The sequence below is a fragment of the Elaeis guineensis genome, chromosome 3, assembly GCF_000442705.2.
Source record: "Elaeis guineensis isolate ETL-2024a chromosome 3, EG11, whole genome shotgun sequence".
Taxonomy (NCBI): domain Eukaryota; kingdom Viridiplantae; phylum Streptophyta; class Magnoliopsida; order Arecales; family Arecaceae; genus Elaeis; species Elaeis guineensis.
In genome coordinates this window covers 101779696-101804066 of record NC_025995.2, presented here as the reverse complement: position 1 = coordinate 101804066, position 24371 = coordinate 101779696, and the positions used below count along the sequence as shown (strand labels likewise).

General features: G+C 51.3%; 1 protein-coding gene across 1 annotated transcript; it reads right to left on the bottom strand.

The window, feature by feature from the left end:
• Window positions 1-20751: 20751 nt before the first annotated feature.
• Window positions 20752-22131, bottom strand: LOC105041381 (probable carboxylesterase 2). The gene has a single exon (XM_010918343.4). The coding sequence runs from the start codon at window positions 21987-21989 to the stop codon at window positions 20988-20990; it is 1002 nt and encodes a 333-aa protein (XP_010916645.1). The 5' UTR covers window positions 21990-22131; the 3' UTR covers window positions 20752-20987.
• Between the last annotated feature and the right edge of the window lie 2240 nt (window positions 22132-24371).

Sequence of the window (24371 nt, the reverse complement as noted above, 5' to 3'; positions counted from 1 at the left end):
TTGCAGGAAGACTCCGCCCGGACTCCTACGGGAGCCGAGCTTCGTCCTCGACTCTAGCGGCTGCAGACAGACTTCGTCCGGACTCCTATGGGAGTCGGACTCCGCCAACAACCTCAACCGCAAGTAGACTCCGCCCGGACTCCTACAAGAGCCAGGCTCCGTCCTCAACATCAGCTGCCGGTAAGCCTTGTCCGGACTCCTACGGGAGCCGGACTTCGCCTTTAACTTTAATTGCAGGAAGACTCCGCCCGGACTCCTACGGGAGCCGGGCTTCATCCTTGACTCCAGCGGCTGCAGACAGACTTCGTCCGGACTCCTACGGGAGCCGGGCTCTGCCAACAACCTCAACCGCAAGTAGACTCCGCCCGGACTCCTACAAGAGCCGGGCTCCGTCCTCAACATCAGCTGCCGGTAAGCCTTGTCCGGACTCCTATGGGAGCCGGACTTCGCCTTTAACTTTAATTGCAGGAAGACTCCGCCCGAAATCCTACGGGAGCCGGGCTTCGTCCTCGACTCCAGCGGCTGCAGACAGACTTCGTCCGGACTCCTACGGGAGTCGGGCTCCGCCAACAACCTCAACCGCAAGTAGACTCCACCCGGACTCCTACAAGAGCCGGGCTCCATCCTCAACATCAGCTGCCGGTAAGCCTTGTCTGGACTCCTACGGGAGTCGGACTTCGCCTTCAACTTTAATTGCAGGAAGACTCCGCCCGGACTCCTATGGGAGCCGGGCTTCGTCCTCGACTCCAGCGGCTGCAGACAGACTTCATCCGGACTCCCACGGGAGTCGGACTCCGCCAACAACCTCAACTGCAAGTAGACTCCGCCCGGACTCCTACAAGAGTCGGGCTCCATCCTCAACACCAACAGCCGGTAAGCCTTGTCCGGACCCCTACGGGAGCCGGACTTCGCCTTTGACTTTAATTGCAGGAAAACTCCGTCCGGACTCCTATGGGAGTCGGGCTTCATCCTCGACTCCAACGACTGCAGACAGACTTCGTCCGGACTCCTACGGGAGCCAGACTCCGCCGACAACTTCAACCGCAAGTAGACTCCACCCGAACTCCTACGGGAGCCGGGCTCCGTCCTCAACATCAACTGTCGGTAAGCCTTGTCCGGACCCCTACGGGAGCCGGACTTCGCCTTTGACTTTAATTGCAAAAAAACTCCATTCGGACTCCTACGGGAGCCGGGCTTCATCCTCGACTCCAACGGCTGCAGACAGACTTCATCCGGACTCCTACGGGAGCCGGACTCCACCGACAACTTCAACCGCAAGTAGACTCCGCCCGAACTCCTACGGGAGCCGGGCTCCGTCCTCAACATCAACTGCCAGTAAGCCTTGTCCGGACCCCTACGGGAGCCGGACTTCGCCTTTGACTTTAATTGCAGGAAAACTCTGCCCGGACTCCTACGGGAGTCGGACTTCGTCCTCGACTCCAACGGCTGCAGACAGACTTCGTCCGGACTCCTACGGGAGCCGGACTCCACCGCCAACTTCGACTGTCGATAAGATCCGTTCGGACTCCTACGGGAGCCGGACTTCGCACCTGATTTTAATTGCAGGGGACTCCGCTCGGACTCCTACAGGAGCCGGGCTCCGCCCGCGACTTCAACTCCGAGAGGACTCCGCCCGGACTCCCACGGGAGCTGGACTCCGCCCACGACTCTGACCTCAAGGGGGACCCCGCCCGGACTCCCACGGGAGCCGGGCTCCGTCGTCAACTTTGACTGTCGGTAAGATCCGTCCGGACTCCTACGGGAGCCGAACTTCGCACCTGATTTTGATTGCAGGGGACTCCGCCCGGACTCCTACGGGAGCCGGGCTCCGCCCACGACTCCGACCTCAAGGGGGACCCCGCCCGGACTCCCACGGGAGTCGGGCTCCGTCGCCAACTTCGACTGTCGGTAAGATCCGTTCGGACTCCAACGGGAGCCGGACTTCGCACCTGATTTTGATTGCAGGGGACTCCGCCCGGACTCCCACGGGAGCCGGACTCCGCCCACGACTCCGACCTCAAGGGGGACCCCACCCGGACTCCCACGGGAGCCGGGCTCCGTCGCCAACTCCGCCCGGACTCCTACGGGAGCCGGGCTTCATCCTCGACTCCAACGGCTGCAGACAGACTTCGTCCGAACTCCTACGGGAGCCGGACTCCGCTGACAACTTCAACCGCAAGTAGACTCCGCCCGAACTCCTACGGGAGCCGGGCTCCGTCCTCAACATCAACTGCCGGTAAGCCTTGTCCGGACCCCTACGGGAGCCGGACTTCGTCTTTGACTTTAATTGTAGGAAAACTCCGCCCGGACTCCTACGTGAGTCGGGCTTCGTCCTCGACTCCAACGGCTGTAGATAGACTTCGTCCGGACTCCCACGGGAGCCGGGCTCCGTCGCCAACTTCGACTGCCGGTAAGATCCGTCCGGACTCCTACGGGAGCCGGACTTCGCACCTGATTTTGATTGCAGGGGACTCCGCCCGGACTCCTACAGGAGCCGGGCTCCGCCCGCGACTTCAACTTCGAGAGGACTCCGCCCGGACTCCCACGGGAGCCGGACTCCGCCCACGACTCTGACCTCAAGGGGGACCCCGCCCGGACTCCCACGGGAGCCGGGCTCCGTCGCCAACTTCGACTGCCGGTAAGATCCGTCCGGACTCCTACGGGAGCCGGACTTCGCACCTGATTTTGATTGCAGGGGACTCCGCCCGGACTCCTACGGGAGCCGGGCTCCGCCCACGACTCCGACCTCAAGGGGGACCCCGCCCGGACTCCCACAAGAGCCGGTCTCCGTCGCCAACTTTGACTGCCGGTAAGATCCGTCCGGACTCCTACGGGAGCCGGACTTCGCACCTGATTTTGATTGCAGGGGACTCCGCCCGGACTCCTACAGGAGCCGGGCTCCGCCCGCGACTTCAACTCCGAGAGGACTCCGCCCGGACTCCCATGGGAGCCGGACTCCGCCCACGACTCCGACCTCAAGGGGGACCCCGCCCGGACTCCCACGGGAGCCGGGCTCCGTCGCCAACTTCGACTGCCGGTAAGATCCGTCCGGACTCCTATGGGAGCCGGACTTCGCACCTGATTTTGATTGCAGGGGACTCCGCCCGGACTCCCACGGGAGCCAGACTCCGCCCATGACTCCGACCTCAAGGGGGACCCCACCCGAACTCCCACGGGAGTCGGGCTCCGTCGCCAACTTCGACTGCCGGTAAGATCCATCCGGACTCCTATGGGAGCCAGACTTCGCACCTGATTTTGATTGCAGGGGACTCCGCCCGGACTCCTACAGGAGCCGAGCTCAGCCCGCGACTTCAACTCCGAGAGGACTCCACCCGGACTCCCACGGGAGCCAGACTCCGCCCACGACTCCGACCTCAAGGGGGACCCCGCCCGGACTCCCACGGGAGCCGGGCTCCGTCGCCAACTTCGACTGCCGGTAAGATCCGTCCGGACTCCTACGGGAGCCGGACTTCGCACCTGATTTTGATTGCAGGGGACTCCGCCCGGACTCCTACGGGAACCGAGCTCCGCCCGCGACTTCAACTCCGAGAGGAGTCCTCCCGGACTCCCACCGGAGCCAGGCTCCGCCCATGACTCCAACCGCAAGGAGGACTCCGCCCGGACTTCTACGGGAGCCAGACTCCGTCATCAGCTCCGACCGCTGTCGAACTTCAGCCGACGGATCTGCACTCCCTGGCAGGCCACAATAACGGCCACGATCCTACTCCACTTCCTGTGGCGGATTTCGTGCAGCTCCATCACTCCCTGATAGGCCGCAGTAACGGTCACAGCACTGCTCCACTTCCTACGACGGATCTCGTGCAGCTCCATCACTCCCTGACAGGTTGCAGTCACGGTCACAGCACTGCTCCACTTCCTACGACGGATCTCGCGCAGCTCCACTACTCCCTGGCAGGCCACAATAACGGCCACGATCCTGCTCCACTTCCTGCGACGGATACCGCACGATTCTCCCATCCGCTGGCAAGTCGCGATAACAGACGCCACTCCACTCCCCGCGACAGACTCCACGTGGCACACCCCGGTGATAGCCACGGGTCCACTCCACTACTTTTCGCAGCAAACTCCGCCTGACCCTGGGCAGCCCACTGCCAGACGGTTACAGATGTCGCTGTCAGGCTACTGCCCCCTCCGCCTATAAAAGGGGGCTCCAGATACGTTATTCTATAAGCTCTCATTTTTTATCTAAAAACTCTGCTAAATTCTTCGTTCGAGCACTCCATTCTTGTTGAGGCAGAGAACTGACTTGAGCATCGGAGGGTCTTGCCGGAGCAACCCCACCTCCGGTTTAGACTTCCTTTGCAGGTCCCGACGACGACCGCGACTTCCTCGACTCCAGCTTCTCCGACGCAAGCGGATTTTTGCACCAACACTGCCAATCCGCAAGCTTTTCCTGAACGATTGATGGAGTTGGCAATTTGAAATAGGTGCATAATCTAAGCCCCCACATCTAGTATGGCTTCGCCAAGCTGCTTTAAGCGCTCCTTTCGGGATCGATGAGTCACTTTCCCAATAAGTATAAAATTAAATTATTTTTAAGTCAAGTTAGCTTGAGCCACAAATAAAAATTTATCTAAAAATAATTTTATTTTTTTTCATTTGGATAAATAAAATAATCAAAACTTTTCAATATTTCTAAAATTTTATTTGTATGAGAAAGTTTTTATTTACTTTTGTTGGTGCAGAATTCTGTCAACGCCGGAGAAGCTGGAGTCAAGAGGATCGCGTCCGCCACCGGGACCTGCAAGAAAAATCTAAACCGGAGTTGGGGGTGCTCCGGCAAGACCCTCCGATGCTCAAGTCAGTACTCTACCTCAACAGAAATGGAGCACTCAAATAAAATTTTAGCAGAGTTTCGAGATAGAGTTTAGAGCTTAGAGAAGAACGATCTGGGGGTCCCTTTTTATAGACGGAGAGCATAACTGATTGACAGCGATATCTGTAACCGTCTGGTAGTGGGTCGTTCGGGGCCATGTGGAGTTTGTTATGGAGAGTAGTGACGTCCGTTATCATGACTTGTCAGAGAATGGTGGGGCCACATGGAATCTGTTACAGAGAGTGGAGTGGGGTAGTGACCATTGTCGTGACTTGTCAGAGAGTTCAGACCTGACGGCTGAAGCTCGATTGGGACATCTGATGGAGCAGAATGGCTCTCTGTCTCTGCAATCTAAGAGGAGATCAGATATTTTCGAGGTTGCTGATGAGTCCACTGTTATTGGGTGCCTTGGGTGCTAATGCTGCAGGCGAAAGTCATCTGTTGTAGAAGCTCGGACGGAGACTTTTTGTTGGAGAAGTCTGATAAGAGTCCGATTGTTAGAGGAGTCCGTCTGAAATTTGCCTGATGTAGAAGCTTGCTTGAAAACTATCCATCGGAGAGGTCCGATTTCATGAGGAATCCGATAGAGGGTCGACCGACAGTGGAGTTCGGATGGCGCCATGAAGATTCATCCGCTGGAGGAGTCTCGAGGACACTGGGGAAGGTCGAATGTTGGAGGAGTCTGAGATTCAATTCTGTTATAGAAGTTCGGATGGAGTCCGAAAGGAGGCCGCTTATTGTAGAAGCTCGGATGAAGATCGATTACCGTGAAAACTCGGATGGAGATTTCTTATTGTAGAAGCTTGGAGTAGAGACCCGGCTGGTGGAGCCTATCCATTGTAGAAGTTTGTCTGTGATCCATCCACTGTAGAAGTTCGGACGGAGTCTGACTCTTGTAGGAGCTCGGATGAAGTTCACTTGCAATAGAAGTTCGGTTGGGATCCGGCTCTCGTAGGAGCTTAGATGAAATTCAGAAGGTGGTCGACCATCGTAGAAACTTGGATGGAGTCTGGTTACTGTAGAAGTCCTGCTGTTAGAGAAGCTCGAATATTGATGAAGTCCGAAAGAAGTTTGGAGTAAAGTCGTTCGTGGCCGGAAGAAGTCTGGAAGAGATTCAGAGAATAGTCGATAACTATAGAAAATCGACTGATAGTGAAGTTCAGAAAGCGTTTGGAGCAGCCCGGTAGATGAATGGAGGAGCTCATTATTGGAGAAGTTCGGATGGTATTATGGAAGCCCAGACGGTCGAGGGAGCTCAGAAAGATGCCACATAAGGTCAGAAGTCGGAAGAGCCCTAGAAAGGTCGGCCTTTTACGAACTTCGATTGGAGGTATTTTATACCCAACACTAGTCCCCCTACTTCTGAGTTTGGATTCCGAATGAAGGAAGTACAAAAAAATTTTCACAGCTGAAGTTGCCTTCTTCGATTTTCATACTCGATTGTTTTCAGATATTTTGGTATTTGGCGCGCTGGTGCTGGAGCCTTTTCAAATCGAGGTGATCCGAAAAGATTTTTTCAAAATTTTTGCTGGAGCGTTGCTCTAGGTATGGTGCAATAATACTTCTATCAGTTGTCAGCCGCCTGCCATGATGAGTGGGCCACGCGGCGGTTATAGATCGGCCAGAGAAAATCTGTGGTCATTATTGCATCGGACCCCGTCGCCTATTTAAACCCGCCTCCCTCCTTCAGGGGTCTCACTTTGCCTAGAAATTTCTTCGGTCCCTCCTTCTTCCTGAGAGTTCCTTTCTTCCCCAGCGCCCTTCTCGGTCTTAGGCGTTCTTCGAGTCATCCCCATCTCTGCGTCTCTGCATCCTTCAGACCAGCCTAGGTTAGTTCCAAAACTCCCCCTTTTTTCATGGTTCTGTTTTTAAGCTGTGTCAATCTTCTTTCATTGCAGATATGGACGCAGATGTGGCTCGGATGTTAGCGAAGAGTCTCAAGGCCCATAAGAGGAAAGGCGCTGTAACTTCTGGGTCAGTGAAGAAGGCGAGGGTAGAAGAGACAAATCCGGTTGTGCTTTGCCTTGATCGCCCAGAGCCCGCGCTTGTGGTACATCTTCAACTGTGAGTACTTTTCGATCTCGCGGAAGGGGAAAGCAGAAGGGGGACTGGAAGAAGAAGTTAAGTACTTAAAGCAATCCTCGATGATGGCTGGAACCGAGAGTTCGAAATCTGAAGAAGCCGACCTTCCTTAGAGCTTTTTTACCTTTTATTCTATGTATTCCTTTCTTTTCTTGTTGCCTTTTTTTTTCAAAGGCTTTGTAACGCACACTTTACCAATGAAATGAAAAAAAAAAATTTCATTACCTTATCCATTCTTGCATTAAGTTGTCGTTTACCGAACTTCTTTTGTCTTCTGTCTTATTCAATGTCGACGTTGTTTGAAGATTCCTGATCATCGCCATATTGATTCACCCTTAGGGACTGGAGATTTTCTCCAAGAGTTTTCATCCTCGTTGAGATGAGGTCCCTTGAACTTTGGATGTAGTTCATTTTTTTTTATCTCTGGTGTAGCTCGTCACTTTTTCTTCTTTTTTTTTTTGTTGTGTTAGGGCGAGGGTTTTCTTTCTGCTCCTAACGGGATTGTAGGGGTGTAGAGGAGTTGCTGAGGGGCTTTTTCCTTCATCCGATCTCAAACGATCAGATTTTCATTTGTGTCAGAATGAGGTTCTCCTCCTGTTCCCGACACAATCAATTTTAGCTCATGTTAGGATGAGGTCTTCCTCCTGTTTCTAACAGGACTGCGGGGGCACATAAGGGCCATTGCAAGGGCCTCTCTCCATATCCGGTCTCTAAATAACCGGACCTTCGACTTTGCTCATGTTAGGATGAGGTTCTCCTCCTGTTCCTAACATGGCTGTGGGGGCACATAAGGGCCATTGCAAGGGCCTCTCCCCCCATCCGATCTCTAAATAATCAGGCCTTCGACTTTGCTCATGTTAGGATGAGGTTCTCCTCCTGTTCCTAACATAGTTGTGGGGGCACATAAGGACCATTGCAAGGGCCTCTCCCCCCATTCGATCTCTAAATAATCGGACCTTCGACTTTGCTCATGTTAGGATGAGGTTCTCCTCCTGTTCTTAACATGGCTGTGGGGGCACATAAGGACCGTTGCAAGGGCCTCTCCCCCCATCCGATCTCTAAATAATCGGGCCTTCGACTTTACTCATGTTAGGACAAAGTTCTCCTCCTGTTCCTAACATAGCTGTGGGGGCACATAATGACTGTTTCAAGGGCCTCTCCCTCCATCCGATCTCTAAATAATCGGGCCTTCGACTTTGCTCATGTTAGGATGAGGTTCTCCTCCTGTTCCTAACATGGCTGTGGGGGTACATAAGGACCGTTGCAAGGGCCTCTCACCCCATCCGATCTCTAAATAATCGGGCCTTCGACTTTGCTCATGTTAGGACGAGATTCTCCTCCTGTTCCTAACATGGCTGTAGGGGCACATAAGGGCCGTTGTAAGGGCCTCTCCCTCCCATCTGGTCTCTAAATAATCGGGCCTTCGTTCGTGTCAGGATGAGGCTTTCCTCTTATTTCTGACATGCTTAATTTCGATTGTTTGAGGAAGCTACTCCCTATCGTCATAAGTTCATATCAAAAGAAAAGATATGCGAATATGAAAGAAACTTTTATTTCAGGCAAGGTTATCGGTAATAAAGTCATAAATTTTTTAAATTTCATTATCGCGGAAGGTCTGCTTCTCCGAGCTCTTTTAAATAGTATGTTTCGGGCCGAACCACCTCCCTGACTTCATACGGACCTTCTCAATTAGGGGTGAGTTTCCCTTGATTCTGAGATTGTGAGACAGTGGCTCACCGAAGTACTAAGTCCCCCGCTCTGAAGGCCTTGTTCTTGACCCGGGAGTTGTAGTAGCGGGCCACTTTCTGCTTGTAGGCGGCCATTCGAACTTGAGCTATCTCCTGCTTTTCTTTTAATAAGTCGAGGTTGGCTTTGAGATCCTGTGAGTTGTGTTGCTCGTCGAATGCCACAACTCGCACAGACAGAAGTTTGAGTTCGATCGGGATTACGACTTCTGTTTCGAAGGCTAAGGCAAAGGGGGTCTCCCCTGTGGGCAGTCTTTGGGTAGTTCGGTATGCCCACAACACATGATAAAGCTCATCTGTCCAAGTTTCCTTTGCTCTTTCAAGTCTCGCCTTGATTCCTTGCAGCAGAGTCCTGTTAGTAACTTCGGCTTCACCGTTTGCTTGCGGATGGGCTACTGACGTGAAGTTATGGGAGATGTTTAAGTCCTCACAAAATTTAGCAAACTTTGTCCTAGCAAATTATCGTCCATTATCAGTAATGAGAGTTCTGGGTAGGCCGAACCTACAGACAATTGACTTCCAAACGAAGTCCTACACCTTAGCTTCTGTAATTTTCGCCAAAAGCTCAGCTTCAACCCATTTGGTGAAGTAGTCAATTGCCACAAGGAGGAACTTCCGCTGTCCGGATGCCATGAAAAAAGGTCTGAGGATATCCATCCCCCATTGTGCAAACGGCCATGGGGTACTCAAGGGTGTAAGTTCGGAGGCAGGTTGCCTTTAGATATTTGCATATCTCTGACACCGATCACACCTTCTGACATATTCGATGGAGTCGTGGTACATGGTAGGCCAGTAATAGTCTTGTCAGAGCAGCTTGTGGGATAAAGATCTAGCCCCTAGGTGACTTCCGCAGACTCCCTCATGTACCTCCCACAAGGCGAAGTCGGCTTCAGAAGGTCAGAGATATTTCAGAAGGGGCAAAGAGTACGACCTCTTGTACAGCTTGCCTTCATAAAGAATATATCGGGAGGCTTGGTTCCTAAGCTTTCGAGCTTTTTTTGCATCAAGAGGAAGAACCCCATCCTTGAGGTATGCAACCAGTGGGTCAATCTAGCTGGGTTCATTGTTGATCTCCATCACAAGCTGCGGTTCTTCCGTACTTGGGCACTTTATGTTGTGATCCAGGTGGTGTGCCCAAGGCCCAGGGGACCAAGGCTAAGGCCAAGGTCCATCATTCATGAGGGCTTCATGGAGGCTCTAGGGCTAGTTGGGCCCTAGGTTGAAAGGCTGTGGGCCTTTCGGGTTCTTGAGGTCTAGGTTATGTGGGCTTCAAGGGACCAACTGTTTATGGGCCAGGTCTGGGCCCAGGATAGGTGAGATTAGGTCGAGTCATGCATGTACATGGGCTTGGGTTAACCTAATCTCCCATAGAGTTGGTCAAGGGAGTTTTGGGTTTGGGTCACTTGACTCTGTGTTTATATATACATGCACTGTATAGGTTTGATTAAGCCAAAGAATACGAAAATTCTTTCTCCCAAGTCTCTCTCTCTCTCTTCTCCCTCTCTCTCCAGCTATTCTCCATGCCCCAGGAGCAAGAAACCCTAGGGTTTCTTGCCGCCAGGTCCATAGAAGGCAGGAAAAGCAGGGGAGCCGCTAGGGTTTTGAGCCCCTCTCCCTTTGTGCCGCCAACCATATTGCCTCTCCCTCTCTTGCAGCCACCCAAACATCAGGTCTAGGACTTGAAATCTCTTGCTACAAGGTTGGTACAAGTTTTTCTAAGATCTGAAGTTGATTTGAGGTCGTTTGAGGTGCGGGTGAGATCTCCATCAACAGATCTACAGGAAAGGCTGCAGCAGGACAGATCTGCAAGGTCTGATTCTATCTACCTTCTTCCCTATCTAGAATATCCCAATTTGAGATCTATGAATTGAAAGACCTCGGTCCAGGCCTGATCTGGTTGGGTACCAGATCTTGAATTTTTTAGAGGTGATCTTAGAGGCGTTCTTCATCTGGAACGAAAGGCTGACGAAGAAGACAGCAACCAGGCTGATTTCGTCAAGGGCCTTCGATCGAGTCCAAAAGTCTCCAGATTTGTTCGTTGCTGGTTCCGCTGCACCCAAAGTCCGTGGGAGGAGCCAGAATCATGGTCCAATAGTTGGTATCAGAGCCACAGTGGTGAGGAAGCGGTTCCAAGCGCGAGAAGTTGAAGATCCCAAGTGCTGAAAATTTTCAGCAAGGTACCATCAAGGTATATTCTACACTTCTTGATTTTATATTGCTTGTTTGGCTTGAATCCAGTCATGGGCAGTAATATGAAGGTCGATTTTGAGAAGTTTGATGGCAAAAAAAATTTTTTCATGTGGAAAATCTGGGTAGAGGATCTTCTGGTGCAAGCAGATCTGGATCAAGCTTTGGATGAGAAGCCTGAGGGAATGATAGATAGATAGTGGGCATCGTTGGAGAAGAAAGCATGCTCGATGATCAGAGGATGTTTGGCAGATGCAGCGTTGTATTCGGTGCTGGAAGAAAAGACCCCGAAGGGCCTTTGGTCGAAGTTGGACACCATATATATGGGGAAGAATATGTGCAACAAGCTAATGCTGAAGAAGAGGTTGTACAGTCTTTGGATGCAGGAGGGATCTGATGTGATTGGCCACATTCAGAGGTTCGACTAGTTGTGCACGGAGTTGATGAATATCGGTATGAAGCTGGATGAGGAGGACAAGTCTCTGTTGCTTTTGTGTTCGCTGCTAGGATCATATGACTCTTTGGTGACTACACTACTCTACGGCAAGGAGACTCTAGAATATGAGGACATGGTCTCGGTGCTGAGGTCTAATGAGCAAAGAGAAAAGTTGACTAGAGATCGGGCTCCCCAAGAGGATTTGGCAGTAGGGGAGAGGACAGGTAGAGACAGAGGCAGAAGCAAGTCCAGGGGCGGTCCAAGTCCAGGAAGGGAAAGAAAGAGATGAAATGCTTCAAGTGCAACGAGTTCGGGCACTTCAAGCGAGAATGTCCACTATGGAAGAGCAAGAAGGGAGAAAGAAGTGGCTCAGAATCAGTGAGTGCAGTTGCTGGGCAGCAGGTGGAGGATGATCTACTTGTGGTATCAGATGGTCACAGGCATTACACAGAGGAGTGGACACTAGACTCTGCGTGCTCACATCACTACACATCACACAGGTCTTGGTTTGCGACATACACCAAGATAGATGAGGGATCAGTGACTCTAGGCAATCATCCTTGCAAGGTGGCTGGGATCGGGACAGTCAGGGTGAGGATGTTTGATGGGATTGTGAGGACATTGACAAATGTAAAGCACGTCCTAGAGCTGAAAAAGAATCTGGTGTCACTAGGCTACTTGAAGCGCAGTGGATACAGCTTCAGCAGTAGGGCTAGAAGTGGAGTATTAAACATCTCCAATGGAGCTATGGTGGTGATGAGAGGCAGGAAGTTGGACAATAACCTCTATCGCATGGAGGGATCTGTGGTGACCGGAGAGTCTGATGCAGCAGCTGCAGCACAGGACCAGCAGGGGGCTTACAGGATGTGGCACTACCGCCTAGGCCACATGGGTGACAAGGGGCTGAGGGAGTTGAGCAGGAGAGGACTCATCTCTGATCTGGAGGATGGTGCTACAGGAGAGATCTGTGAGCCTTGCCAGATGGGAAAGCAGAGGAGAGTTCAGTTCAATATCAGTACAACCCGCAGTGCAGCCCCTCTGAAGTTAGTACACACGGATGTGTGGGGACCAGCCCCAGTTTCAGCTAGAAATGGGGCCAGATACTTCATGACCCTGATTGATGATTTCTCAAGGAAACTCTGGATTTACTTCATGAGAGAGAAGTCTGAGGTCTTCACCAAGTTTAAGATCTGGAGAGCTGAGGTGTCGAAGGAGCAGGGGAGGAGCGTGAAGTGTCTGAGGTCAGACAATGGCGGAGAGTACACCAGCAGAGAGTTCCAGGACTACTGTGAGGAGTGTGGGATCAGGAGACACTTCTCAGTTAAGGAGACTCCACAGCAGAATGGGGTGGCCGAGAGGATGAACAGAACACTTCTGAAAAAGGCACGATGCATGAGGCTGTAGGCAGGGCTTCCAAAGGCGTTCTGGGTTAACACAGTTGACGCAGCGGGTTACTTGGTCAATCGGTCACCTCACACCAGGTTGGATGGCAGGCTTCCAGAAGAGGTGTGGTCTGGGAGGACAGTTGGGCTGGGCCATCTATGGGTATTTGGGTGCACGGCCTATGTGCACATTAGAGTTGGTGAGCGGAGCAAGCTAGACGCCAGATCACGCAAGATGGTGTTTCTAGGCTATCCGCGAGGAGTTAAGGGATACAGGCTGTGGGATCCCTTGGAAAAAAAGGTCATCATTAGTCGGGATGTGACTTTTGATGAGGAGTCAGTCCTACAGAGGCGAGCAGGCATGGAGGAGCAGCAAGAGCAGGAGGAGGTCCAGCAGGGCGCTGCTGGACAGCTTACCTCTTTGATTTTGCCTCTTGCAGGTACTACTGGAGGACATGACATTCAGGTGGAGCACCTACCTAAGGTATCTCCACAGGTGGAGAGGACTCGGACAGATGATCGAGGTGAAGAGGTCCAGCAGGAGCGAGCTGGACCAAGAACTGATATCGGTGTTGCCCTACACAAGCCCAAGAGGACCATCAGGCAACCAGACCGATATGGCTTCGAGGAGATGCTGTCATATGCCCTGGTGACAGTGAATGGAGACCCATATATGTATCAGAAGGCTATTGAGAGCCAGGATAGAGAGCGGTGGGTCCAAGCGATGTCCGAGGAGATGCAGTCTCTCCACCAGAACCAGACGTGGCAATTGGTGCAGTTGCCACAGGGGAAGAGGCCCATTGGCTGCAAATGGGTCTACAGTCGCAAGGAAGGGCCTTCAGAGCAGGGAGGTATCAGATTCAAGGCGAGGTTAATGGCCAAGGGATACTCCCAGAAGGAAGGCATCGACTTCAGTGAGGTCTTCTCTCCCGTCTCAGACATACTTCCATCAGAGTGTTGCTGAGCATTGTAGCAGCTCAGGATTTAGAGCTGGAGTAGATGGATGTCAAGACGGCGTTCCTCCATGGGCATTTGGAGGAGAGGATTTACATGGAGCAGCCACTCGGTTTCAGGGATTCAGGATTAGAGAGAAAGATTTGTTTGTTGCAGAAGTCGCTGTACGGGCTGAAGCAGTCGTCGAGGTAATGGTACAAGCGGTTCAACTCCTATGTGCGCAGCATTGGACTTTTCAGGTGCGAGTTTGATCCCTGTGTTTATATTCAGTCTCTTGAGGATGGTTCTAGGGTGTTCCTACTCTTGTATGTGGATGACATGCTTATAGCATGCAAGAGTAGGAAGGTTGTGCAGGATCTGAAGGCATCCTTATCTCGGGAGTTTGAGATGAAGGATTTGGGCCCTGCAAGGGAGATCCTAGGCATGGAGATTTTCAGAGACCGAGCCCGGAGGGTGCTGCATCTATCTCAGGGGGGCTACGTACAGAAGGTCTTAGAGAGGTTCGGGATGAAGGGAGCAAAGCCGGCGGAGCTGCCACTTGCCGGTCACTTCAGACTCTCGAAGATCATGGCGCCACAGACTGAGGTGGAGGCTCAGGAGATGGAGACGGTTCCTTATGCTTCAGGAGTTGGGAGCTTGATGTATGCGATGGTCTGTTGTAGGCCAGACATCGCTCATGCAGTGAGTCAGGTTAGCAGGTTCATGGTGCAGCCTGGCAGGGAGCACTGGAGAGCTCTGAAGTGGATATTCAGATACCTGGCGGGTTCAGTTGGAGTTGGCATCTGCTACGAATAGCGAGGAGGTGCAGTGGGATACCCTGACATGTCCAGGGAGGCTCAGGGGCTGATTGGCGGTTATGTAGATGTAGACTTCGATGGAGATGTGGATACCCAGAGGTCTACAACAGGCTTCATCTTTAGCCTGTATGGAGGTCCTATTTCTTGGAGATCGAGTCTGCAGCCTATCACGGCCCTATCCACTATAGAGGCGGAGTATATCAGGCTAACAGAAGTAGCTAAGGAGGTAATTTGGCTGAAGGGTTTGTTGACGGAGATGGGCCTTACTCAGGAGGCCATTAGAGTGCACTGTGACAGCCAGAGTGCACTTCTATTAGCACAGAACTCAGTCTATCATGCAAAGATAAAGCACATCGACATTCGGTATCATCAGATCAGGGAGCTTGTGGAGGATGGAAAGGTGGAGCTGGTAAAGGTACACACCAAGAAGAACCCAACTGACGTACTTACGAAGGTACTTCCACGGGATAGCTTTCAGAGATGTGTTGAGCTGATTCGACTGATGGACAGAGTGGAGCTGGTTGAGGCCTTGGGACACCAAGGTGGAGATTGTTGTGATCCAGGTGGTGTGCCCAAGGCCCAGGGGACCAAGGCTAAGGCCAAGGTCCATCATTCATGAGGGCTTCATGGAGGCTCTAGGGCTAGTTGGGCCCTAGGTTGAAAGGCTGTGGGCCTTTCGGGTTCTTGAGGTCTAGGTTATGTGTGCCTCAAGGGACCAACTCTTTATGGGCCAGGTCTGGGCCCAGGATAGGTGAGATTAGGTCGAGTCATGGGTGTACATGGGTTTGGGTTAACCTAATCTCCCATACAGTTGGTCAAGGGAGTTTTGGGTTTGGGTCACTTGACCCTGTGTTTATATATACATGCACTGTATAGGTTTGATTAAGCCAAAAAATACGAAAACTCTTTCTCCCAAGTCTCTCTCTCTCTTCTTCCTCTCTCTCCAGCTATTCTCCATGCCCCAAGAGCAAGAAACCCTAGGGTTTCTTGCTGCCAGGTCCATAGAAGGTAGGAAAAGCAGGGGAGGTGCTAGGATTTTGAGCCCCTCCCCCTTTGTGCCGCCAACCATATTGCCTCTCCCTCTCTTGCAGCCACCCAAACATTAGGTCTAGGACTTGGAATCTCTTGCTATGAGGTTGGTACAAGTTCTTCTCAGATCTGGAGTTGATCTGAGATCGTTTGAGGTGCGGGTGAGATCTCCATCAATAGATCTACAGGAAAGGCTGCAGCAGGATAGATTTGCAAGGTCTGGTTCTATCTACCTTCTTCCCTATCTAGAACATCCCGATTCAAGATCTACGAATTAGAAGACCTCGATCCAGGTCTGATCTGGTTGGGTACCAGATCTTGAATTTTTTAGAGGTAATCTTAGAGGCATTCTTCATCTGGAACGAAAGGCTGATGAAGAAGACAGCAACCAGACTGATTTCATCAAGGGCCTTTGATCGAGTCCAGAAGTCTCCAGATTTGTTCGTTGCTGGTTCCACTGCACCCAAGGTCCGTGGGAGGAGCCGGGATCATGCTCCAATACTTCAAAACTTTGAAGAAGACTTCTTTGGGCAGTTCAGTCGGAGCCAATGTATCCAATTTGGAGAGAAGGTCGGCCATGATATTTTCTGCTCTTTGAATCTGCTTGATGCCAAAGCTACTGAAGGCAGGGATGATCTCTTTTATCTTTTTGAGATATTTGGCCATACTATCCTCCCGAGCTTCATAGTTTTCACTGACTTGTCCCACCACCAATTGAGAGTCACTGTAGACTTGGAGCCGATCTACTTCTAACTCTTTGGCGATTCTCAGTCCTGCAATTAGAGCTTCATATTCTGCTCCGTTATTTATCGCAGAAAATTCAAAGCGCAGTGTGTATTTTGCAATAATTTCTTCTGGATTGATCAAGATCAGGCCCGTGCCTGCGCCTGACATGTTGGAGGAACCGTCCACATAGAGGGCCCAAAAACCATCAAGGAGATCTGTTCTTTCTTCAGGAGAATTCGACTGGAGTCATGAGTTGTCGGCTTCACCTCGTTCAAGTTCGGTCTCTTCTGGAATAGTGCACTCCACTATGAAGTCTGCTAATATCTGGGCTTTAATCACCGATCGAGGTTGATAGTTGATGTCGAATTTCATGAGCTCGACTGCCCATTTCGCTATCCTTCCGAAAGCATCCGCTCGATGCAGAACCGCTTTGATCGGCTGGTTGGTGAGCAGTATTATGGTGTGCCCTTGGAAGTAAGGTCGGAGCCTTCGAGCTACAATCAACAAGGCGTAAGTTAGTTTCTCTAACTTAGTATACCTGATTTCGGTGTCTCTCAATACTCGGCTAATGTAGTAGATCGGCCATTGAATTTTTGCTTCTTCCTTAACCAGAGCTGCTACGACAGCCACAGGAGAGACCGCCAGGTACAGGAACAACTCCTCTTCGGGTTCGAGCTTTGCCAATAGCGGAGGTGAGTCGAGGTAGCTCTTTAATTTTTCGAATGCTTGCTGACATTCAGTGGTCCAACAGAAGTTCTTTGGCTGCTTGAGGGTCTGAAAGAAAGGCAGGCATCGTTCGACCGACTTTGAGACGAAGCGATTCAGAGTTGCTACTCTCCCAGTAAGATACTGAACTTCCTTTATTGACTTCGGGGTGGTCATTTTCTGGATGGCACGGATCTTTTTCTGATTTGCTTCGATCCCGCACCCCGATACCATGAAGTCCAAGAATTTTTTTGAGGTTACTCCAAAAGCGCACTTGGCCGGGTTCAGCTTCATCTTATATTTTTGGAGGGTGCTAAAGATCTCCTCAAGGTCGGCGACGTGGTTCTTTGTGAATTTACTTTTTACAAGCATATCATCCACGTAGACCTCCATGTTGCAGCCGATCTGCTCTTTGAAGATTTTGTTCACCAGTCGTTGATAGGTCGCCCCTGCATTTTTGAGGCCAAAGGGCATGACACTGTAACAATAAAGATCATGATTAGTAATAAAAGCAATTTTTTCTTCGTCCTCTAGTACCATCCTGATTTGATTGTAGCCAAAAAATGCATCCATGAAAATAAGAAGCTCGTGGCTCGAGGTTGCATTTACTAATTGGTTAATTCTGGACAGAGAATAATTGTCCTTCGGGCAGGCTTTGTTTAGTTTTTTGAAGTCTATACACATCCTCCACTTGCCGTTCGCCTTCTTGACGAGAACCACATTGGAGACCCAGTTTGGGTAGTTGACTTCTCTGATGAACCCGACTTTCAGGAGTTTATCAACTTTCTCAGCTATTGCCACTTGCCTTTTCGATACATGACTTCGAATTTTTTTCTTCGTCGGCAGATGTTTGGGATCAACAGCCAGGCGGTGTTCCATGACTCCCGCATCTATCCCTGGCATGTCCGTCGGAACCCAAGCGAAAATATCCATATTCTTTTATAGAAAATTGATGAGCTGTGTCCGTACCTCTTCTCCTAAGTTAGAGACGATCTTCACCACATGCTCCTCATTCCCATCGTTCAAAAAAATTGAGACAAGATCTTCAATTGGCTCATCTCGTTCTTTAGCAAGGTCGTCGCAGGTGTCCAATCCATCAACCGGATAGGGGTCGGACTGACCATTTCTTTGAAGGGTTATGTTGTAGCAGTGTCTTGCCAGGGCTTGATCTCCTCTGACCTCTCTGACTTCTTGGCTAGTAAAAAATTTCAGCTTCAAGTGGTAGGTCGATACCATAGCTTGAAGGGTGTTGAGGCCAGATCGATCGAGTATTACATTGTAGGCAGATGGCGCTCTTACTACCAGAAAATCCACTTGCGCTCTTGATTGCTTTGGGTACCGGCCTGCAACCACGGTTAAAGTTATTATCCCTTCCATTGACACAGCATCGCTAGTGAACCCTACCAACGGAGAGTTTATCGATCCTAATCGACCATCCGGAATGGATATTTTTGAGAATGCATCGTAAAACAGAATATCAATCGAGCTTCCACTATCAACAAGAATGCGGCGTACATCATAGTCAGCAATATTTAAAGAAACTACAACCGCATCATTATGGGAGAATTGAATCTCCCAGGCATCTTCTTCAATAAAGGTTATAGACTCTTCAGTCCTCTGCCGTTTGGGCGGTACGGCCGATCCACTGGCTACTCCCCGTTGGGGTCCTCCAGAGATGGTATTGATGATCCCGATTGGAGGTCGATCTTCAGGCTGTTCCTCCCTCCTTGGCGGCTCCGGTTGCAGTAGGACCCTCGGCCGATCCTCCCTACCTTCAGGTCTGCGTCGGATGAATCTGTCGAGCCAACTTCGTCTAATGAGCTCCTCAATCCGTCGGTTCATCTCTTGGAACCTTTGATCCTGGAGATCTTCTCAACTGCGAGTCTCAAGGGTCTCCTGGTAGAACAGAGGTAGGGACCCTCCGGGGATGGAATCGTGATCGAACGGAGGGCTCTCCGCCTTCTGCTTCTCCTTTCCGGGGAAGACAGGGCGATTGGCCCAAGTGGCCCGTCCGATCGTCGGATTCTGAAACTCCGACGATGCTCTTTCCAGCCGCACTGATGCCTGCGGCTGTTGCGGCTGCTGCTGCATGGCCTGTACTGCTTCGGTGAGGCTCCTGACCTGCTGAACCAGCAAGTCGAACTGCTCCATACCGACTGCTGTTGCTGGAGGAGGAGGAGCCTGAAAAACTAGAGACTAGATCGGAGTTTGCGGGTCTCGCTGAGATTTGGCCGCGGAGGCCGTGGATCGCCTGGTGGATGCCTTTTGGGGAGGCATTAGGTGGAGATCTGGCAGGAGAAGAAGGAGAAAATGTCGAAGAAGATGACCGAAGGCAGTCCCGTTGAGTACTCCTTTAAGAACAAGGGTACTGCGAAGACACAGACCCCTTCCTCTAGCGCCAATTCTGTTGGTGCAGAATTTCGCCGACGCCGGAGAAGCTGGAGTCGAGAGGATCGCGTCCGCCGTCGGGACCTACAAGGAAAGTCTAAACTAGAGTTAGGGGTGCTCCGGCAAGATCCTCCGACGCTCAAGTCAGTACTCTGTCTCAATAGAAATGGAGCACTCGAATGGAATTTTAGTAGAGTTTCAAGATAGAGTTTAGAGCTTAGAGAATAACGTATTTGGAGGTCCATTTTTATAGACGGAGAGCGTAACTGATTGACAGCGACGTCTGTAACCGCCTGATAGTGGGCCGTTCGGGGCCACGTGGAGTTTGTTACGGAGAGTAGTGGCGTCCGTTGTTGCGACTTGCCAGAGAATGGTGGGGCCATGTGGAATCTGTTACAGAGAGTGGAGTGGGGTAGTGACCATGTCGTGACTTGCCAAAGAGTTCGGACCTGATGGCTGAAGCTCGGCTGGGACGTCTGATGGAGCGGAATGGCTCTCTATTTCTGCAATCTAAGAGGAGATCGGATGTTTCTGAGGTTGCTGACGAGTCCACTGTTGTCGGGTACCTTGGGCGCTGATGCTGCAGGCGGAAGTCATCTGCTGTAGAAGCTCGGATGGAAATTTTCTGTTGGAGAAGTCCGGTAAGAGTCCGATTGTTAGAGGAGTCCGTCTGAAATTTGCCTGATGTAGAAGCTCGCCTGAGGACTGTCCGTCGGAGAGGTCCGATTTCATGAGGAATCCGACAGGGGGTCGACCGACGGTGGAGTTCGGATGGCGCCATGGAGATTCGTCCGCTGGAGGAGTCTCTAGGACACTGAGGAAGGTCGAACGTTAGAGGAGTCCGGGATTCAATTCTGTTGTAGAAGTTCGGACGGAGTTCGACTCTTGTAGGAGTCCGAAAGGAGGCCGCTTATTGTAGAAGCTCGAACGAAGACCGGTTACCGTGAAAGCTCGGATGAAGATTTCCTATTGTAGAAGCTCGGAGTAGAGACTCGGCTGGTAGAGCCTTTCCGTTGTAGAATTCGTCTGTGATCCATCTACTGTAGATGTTCGGACGGAGTCCGGCTCTTGTAGGAGCTCGGATGAAGTCCACTTGCAATAGAAGTTCGGCTGGGATCCGGCTCTCGTAGGAGCTCGGATGAAATCCGGAAGGCGGTCGACCGCCGTAGAAACTTGGATGGAGTCTGGTTACTGTAGAAGTCCTGTTGTTGGAGAAGCTCGAACATTGACGAAGTCCGGAAGAAGTTCGGAGTAAAGTCGTTCGTGGCCGGAAGAAGTCTGGAAGAGATTCGGAGAATAGTCCATCACTGTAGAAAATCGGCTGATAGTGAAGTTCAGAAAACGTTTGGAGCAGTCCGGTAGATGAATGGAGGAGCTCATTATCGGAGAAGTCCGGATGGTATTATGGAAGCCCGGACGGTCGAGGGAGTTCAGAAAGATGCCATACAAGGTCGGAAGTCGGAAGGGTCCTGAAAGCGTCGGCTTTTTACGAACTTCAGCTGGGGATATTTTATACCCAATAATTTTTATTGACAGTAAATTATTATTTATTTAACAACGCAAGGATGTTTGTTTTCTTATTTTTCACATAACATACATATTTTTCCTCGTCTGCATCTAGATTGAACCCCTTGCTCGACGAGACTCACGCTCCACCTACTCCAAAGCCTTGAACACCAGCTTGTTGAGAAAGAACTTTCTGGAGCCGAGGCCCAGGACCTAGCGGGAGCCGTTTGTGATACTCATTTTCGTACCGTCGTCGACCCGCCACTCACGAAGGAAACCCGCCAACCGCGCCATCATCTCCACCGCCTTGTCGCAACAAGGGTTGAGCAGATGAAACACATGGTCCTCCCCCTCGGTCTCCAGCAGCTCCACCACCCCACTCCACCCACTCCCCCTCAACGCCTTGCAATACGCCCTCCCCCTGTCCCTCAGCACATCCCTCTCCGCCACGGCCACCAGCACCCGCCCACACCCCAGCCCCGCCAGGCTTGGTGCCCCCTCCGCCATTGGGTTCACCTGCGGGTCGTCGCTCTCCACCGCGCTTCCCCACGCGAAAGGCCACAGCCGGTCCACCACCTCCGCCTCCAGAAACGGCTTGTCAGCCCGGTCCTTCTCGCAACCCAACCGCTCCGACCCCCAGAAGTGCGGGTGGATCAGCACCAACCCTTCGATCCTCGCCTTCGCCCGCATCGCCATATTGTGAGCGATGTTTGCGCCGGCACTGTCGCCGGCCAAGAACACGCGCGAGATTTCCCCCCGCTGGGCGAGCCATGGCTCGGGCCCAGGCCCCTCGGCGTGGGCCGCCACCCACTGGAGCGCACGCGCCGCGTCCTCGTAGGCCGCCGGGAGCGGGTGCTCCGGCGCCAGACGATAGTTCACTGACACGGCGATCACCTTGGCTTCGACCACGACGGAGTTGACGAAGTTATGGTAGAGGGGCGAGAAGGGACTCTGGACGCAGAAGCCGCCGCCATGGTAGTAAATGAGGACGGGGAGCTTCTGGGAAGGGCCGAGGGAGGTGAGGTCGGGAAGGAAGAGACGGGCGGATAAGTTGGTATGGGGATCGATGAGGACGTCTTTGGAGGTGACGCCGGTGGCAGTGTCGAGGGAGGGTGGGACGAAGTCGTTGCTGCCGTAGAGGCGTTCGATGCGGCCGTCCTTGTAGGTTCGAAGGAGGGGGAGGAGGTCGACAGCGATTTCCTTGCTGGGATCCATCGGAGTTTAAAGGCTGGGTCTGGGTAGGGATGGGAGCTGGGAAGAAACGAGAAGATGTTCTAATTGGATTCTCCTCTTTCGGTAGGTTATTTCTAACGAGTCGTCTGAAAATTAACAGGATAAAGCCCAGGCTTTTTTTGTTTTGTTTTTTTTTTTGCGAGATTATTGCATGCACCAGGTGCAAGTGAACCGAGGCAAATCCCGAAGCGTATGCACGATGGATAGCTCGTAATCGAGAATTGGTGAAATATAAGGGTAGCGTGGCGTGTTATCCACCGTGGGATTTGACGCGGTCCAATTGCACCTGGTGCATACAATACGGAGCCCCCTACCGCTTTGGTACGCTGTCTCTATCTTGTAAACCCCAGAATACCTTGGTTACCAAAAAAAAAAAAAAAAAAAAAAAAAAAAATCCTAGAGCACCTTTCTCCTGTCCAGTATTGTTATCCATCGTTCTCGACCATTGCCAGTGTGATGAGAAATTATTGGATAGAATGAGTCTATCGGATAAGATTATAGATAAAGACAATGACGTTTCCATTAAATATATAATTATGATTAATTATGACTTAACAGAAAAAGATGGCTGACGTGGGAAAGTTGTTGGACATAGAAAAAATATTGGCTTCGTGGGACTCGCTCTTCCCTATTCCATGTTAAAAATTGCTTAGTAGGATGTTGACCGAATTTTCTGCAACTTTCCCTGTTCCCGTTCGACGAAGAGCACCCCGTCGCCGTTGCAGTCGATTTCGATCTGGCCGTCCTCGTCCCGGCCAAGCCGGCCCGCCATCGGGTAGAAGGGCACCAGTGCCTTAGCCAGCGCCGCCCAAAGCCTCTCCGCGTCGAAGAATTCTGGCGAACCGTCCGGTCGGTAGAAGTATAAGCTCGGCGTGTGGAACCGCGGCACCATCAGGTCGAGGTTCGAGTTCCACAGCCGCCGCCGTGGCATCAGCTCCGCCGGTCGGACCATTGTCGACCGCCACTGCAATATGATCATCACTCCTCCCTGCGACCAAAAACGCGCGCCAGATGCGGCCGTCAGCCACGTGATCTGATCGCTCGTCTCGGGACCAGTCAGCACCGGAATGAGCTTTGTCCTCTGTTACCTACTTCCAATATTGTTCTTTTATTGATTGGTGCTTTTGACCCGATCAGGAAATGAGGACCGCTCAATCGTGCCTACATTATGATAAGGATTTATATTTTAACAATGCGGGCTAGCGGCCGACAAAAAATTATTAGGTAGCCAATCTTTTTCCTGTTAAATCATGGTTAACCGAATAAAAATCATATGGCACGAATACTATAAAATATCATAGGAGGTAGTATTGGGGTAAGTCGATCTTCAATTTAAGTCAATCAATCTTCGATTTCGACTTAACAAAAACTGGCCGACCGTACATACAACTTCGACTATGCATCAGCTAATTGGATAAATCACAACGACTCATGGTTGGCAAACTGACTGATATTCGGCTGCTATCGATCAACAACAGACAACTTGAATAACCTCCGACCCAAGACTGTCGACATATCAGAACTACTAGTCGATGGTTCGTTCGGATCTTCTACCGACATATCAATATTATCGATATATAGTCGGTCAATCTACTCAACATACTATAACCATTATGAGCGGTTATCGATTATGTTTACGGTAATTAGTAAAAATTAACGACTCACTAACTCCACAATTATGGTCCGATAATTTAGCGCCATAAAAAATGAGACCACATCTCGATAGTTACATCAGAATCATTTGTAAAAAGAGGATAAGTGAATAGCACGGGGAAGATACTTTTGTGCCAGAGCACTGCTACTCTCGACATTCAAATTTACTGTTCACCAATTTCTTCTCTGACTTAAGCATTGGAGGTCCCCGCCGAACATAACTCCGATTTATGAAGACGCTGTTTTGCAGGTATTCATCATCGACGATAGGCGATAAAGAATTTTTCGTAACAGATTGGCGCATCAGGAAGGGGGAGATCTGAAGTCAATCATACCGAAAATCAGAGTCCAACATTCAACTGGCTCAGCAAGGTACTCTTCCCGTAGGGAAGATTCTCCTCCCCCATCTCCGATAGCAAAGCCTAGTTCCTCACGTCTTGTGATCACCACGGACGTCCAGATCGCTGCACTTGTGTAGCAGATGAGTGTTTTGACGGAAGCGGTCAAAAACCTCCAACAGTAGCAAACCCAGCAGTAGCCACTGGCGGAACAACCGGTGGCACTACCGATGCCTTCCAGGCACAGTTGCCATCCTCCACGATGATCACCTTCTTTCTCCTTGGAGCGACTGTCTCGACACTCTAATTGAGATGGACGACCACATTCTCGGCACTCTCACTGTGCCACCCACCACTCATGGCGTTCCTCCTC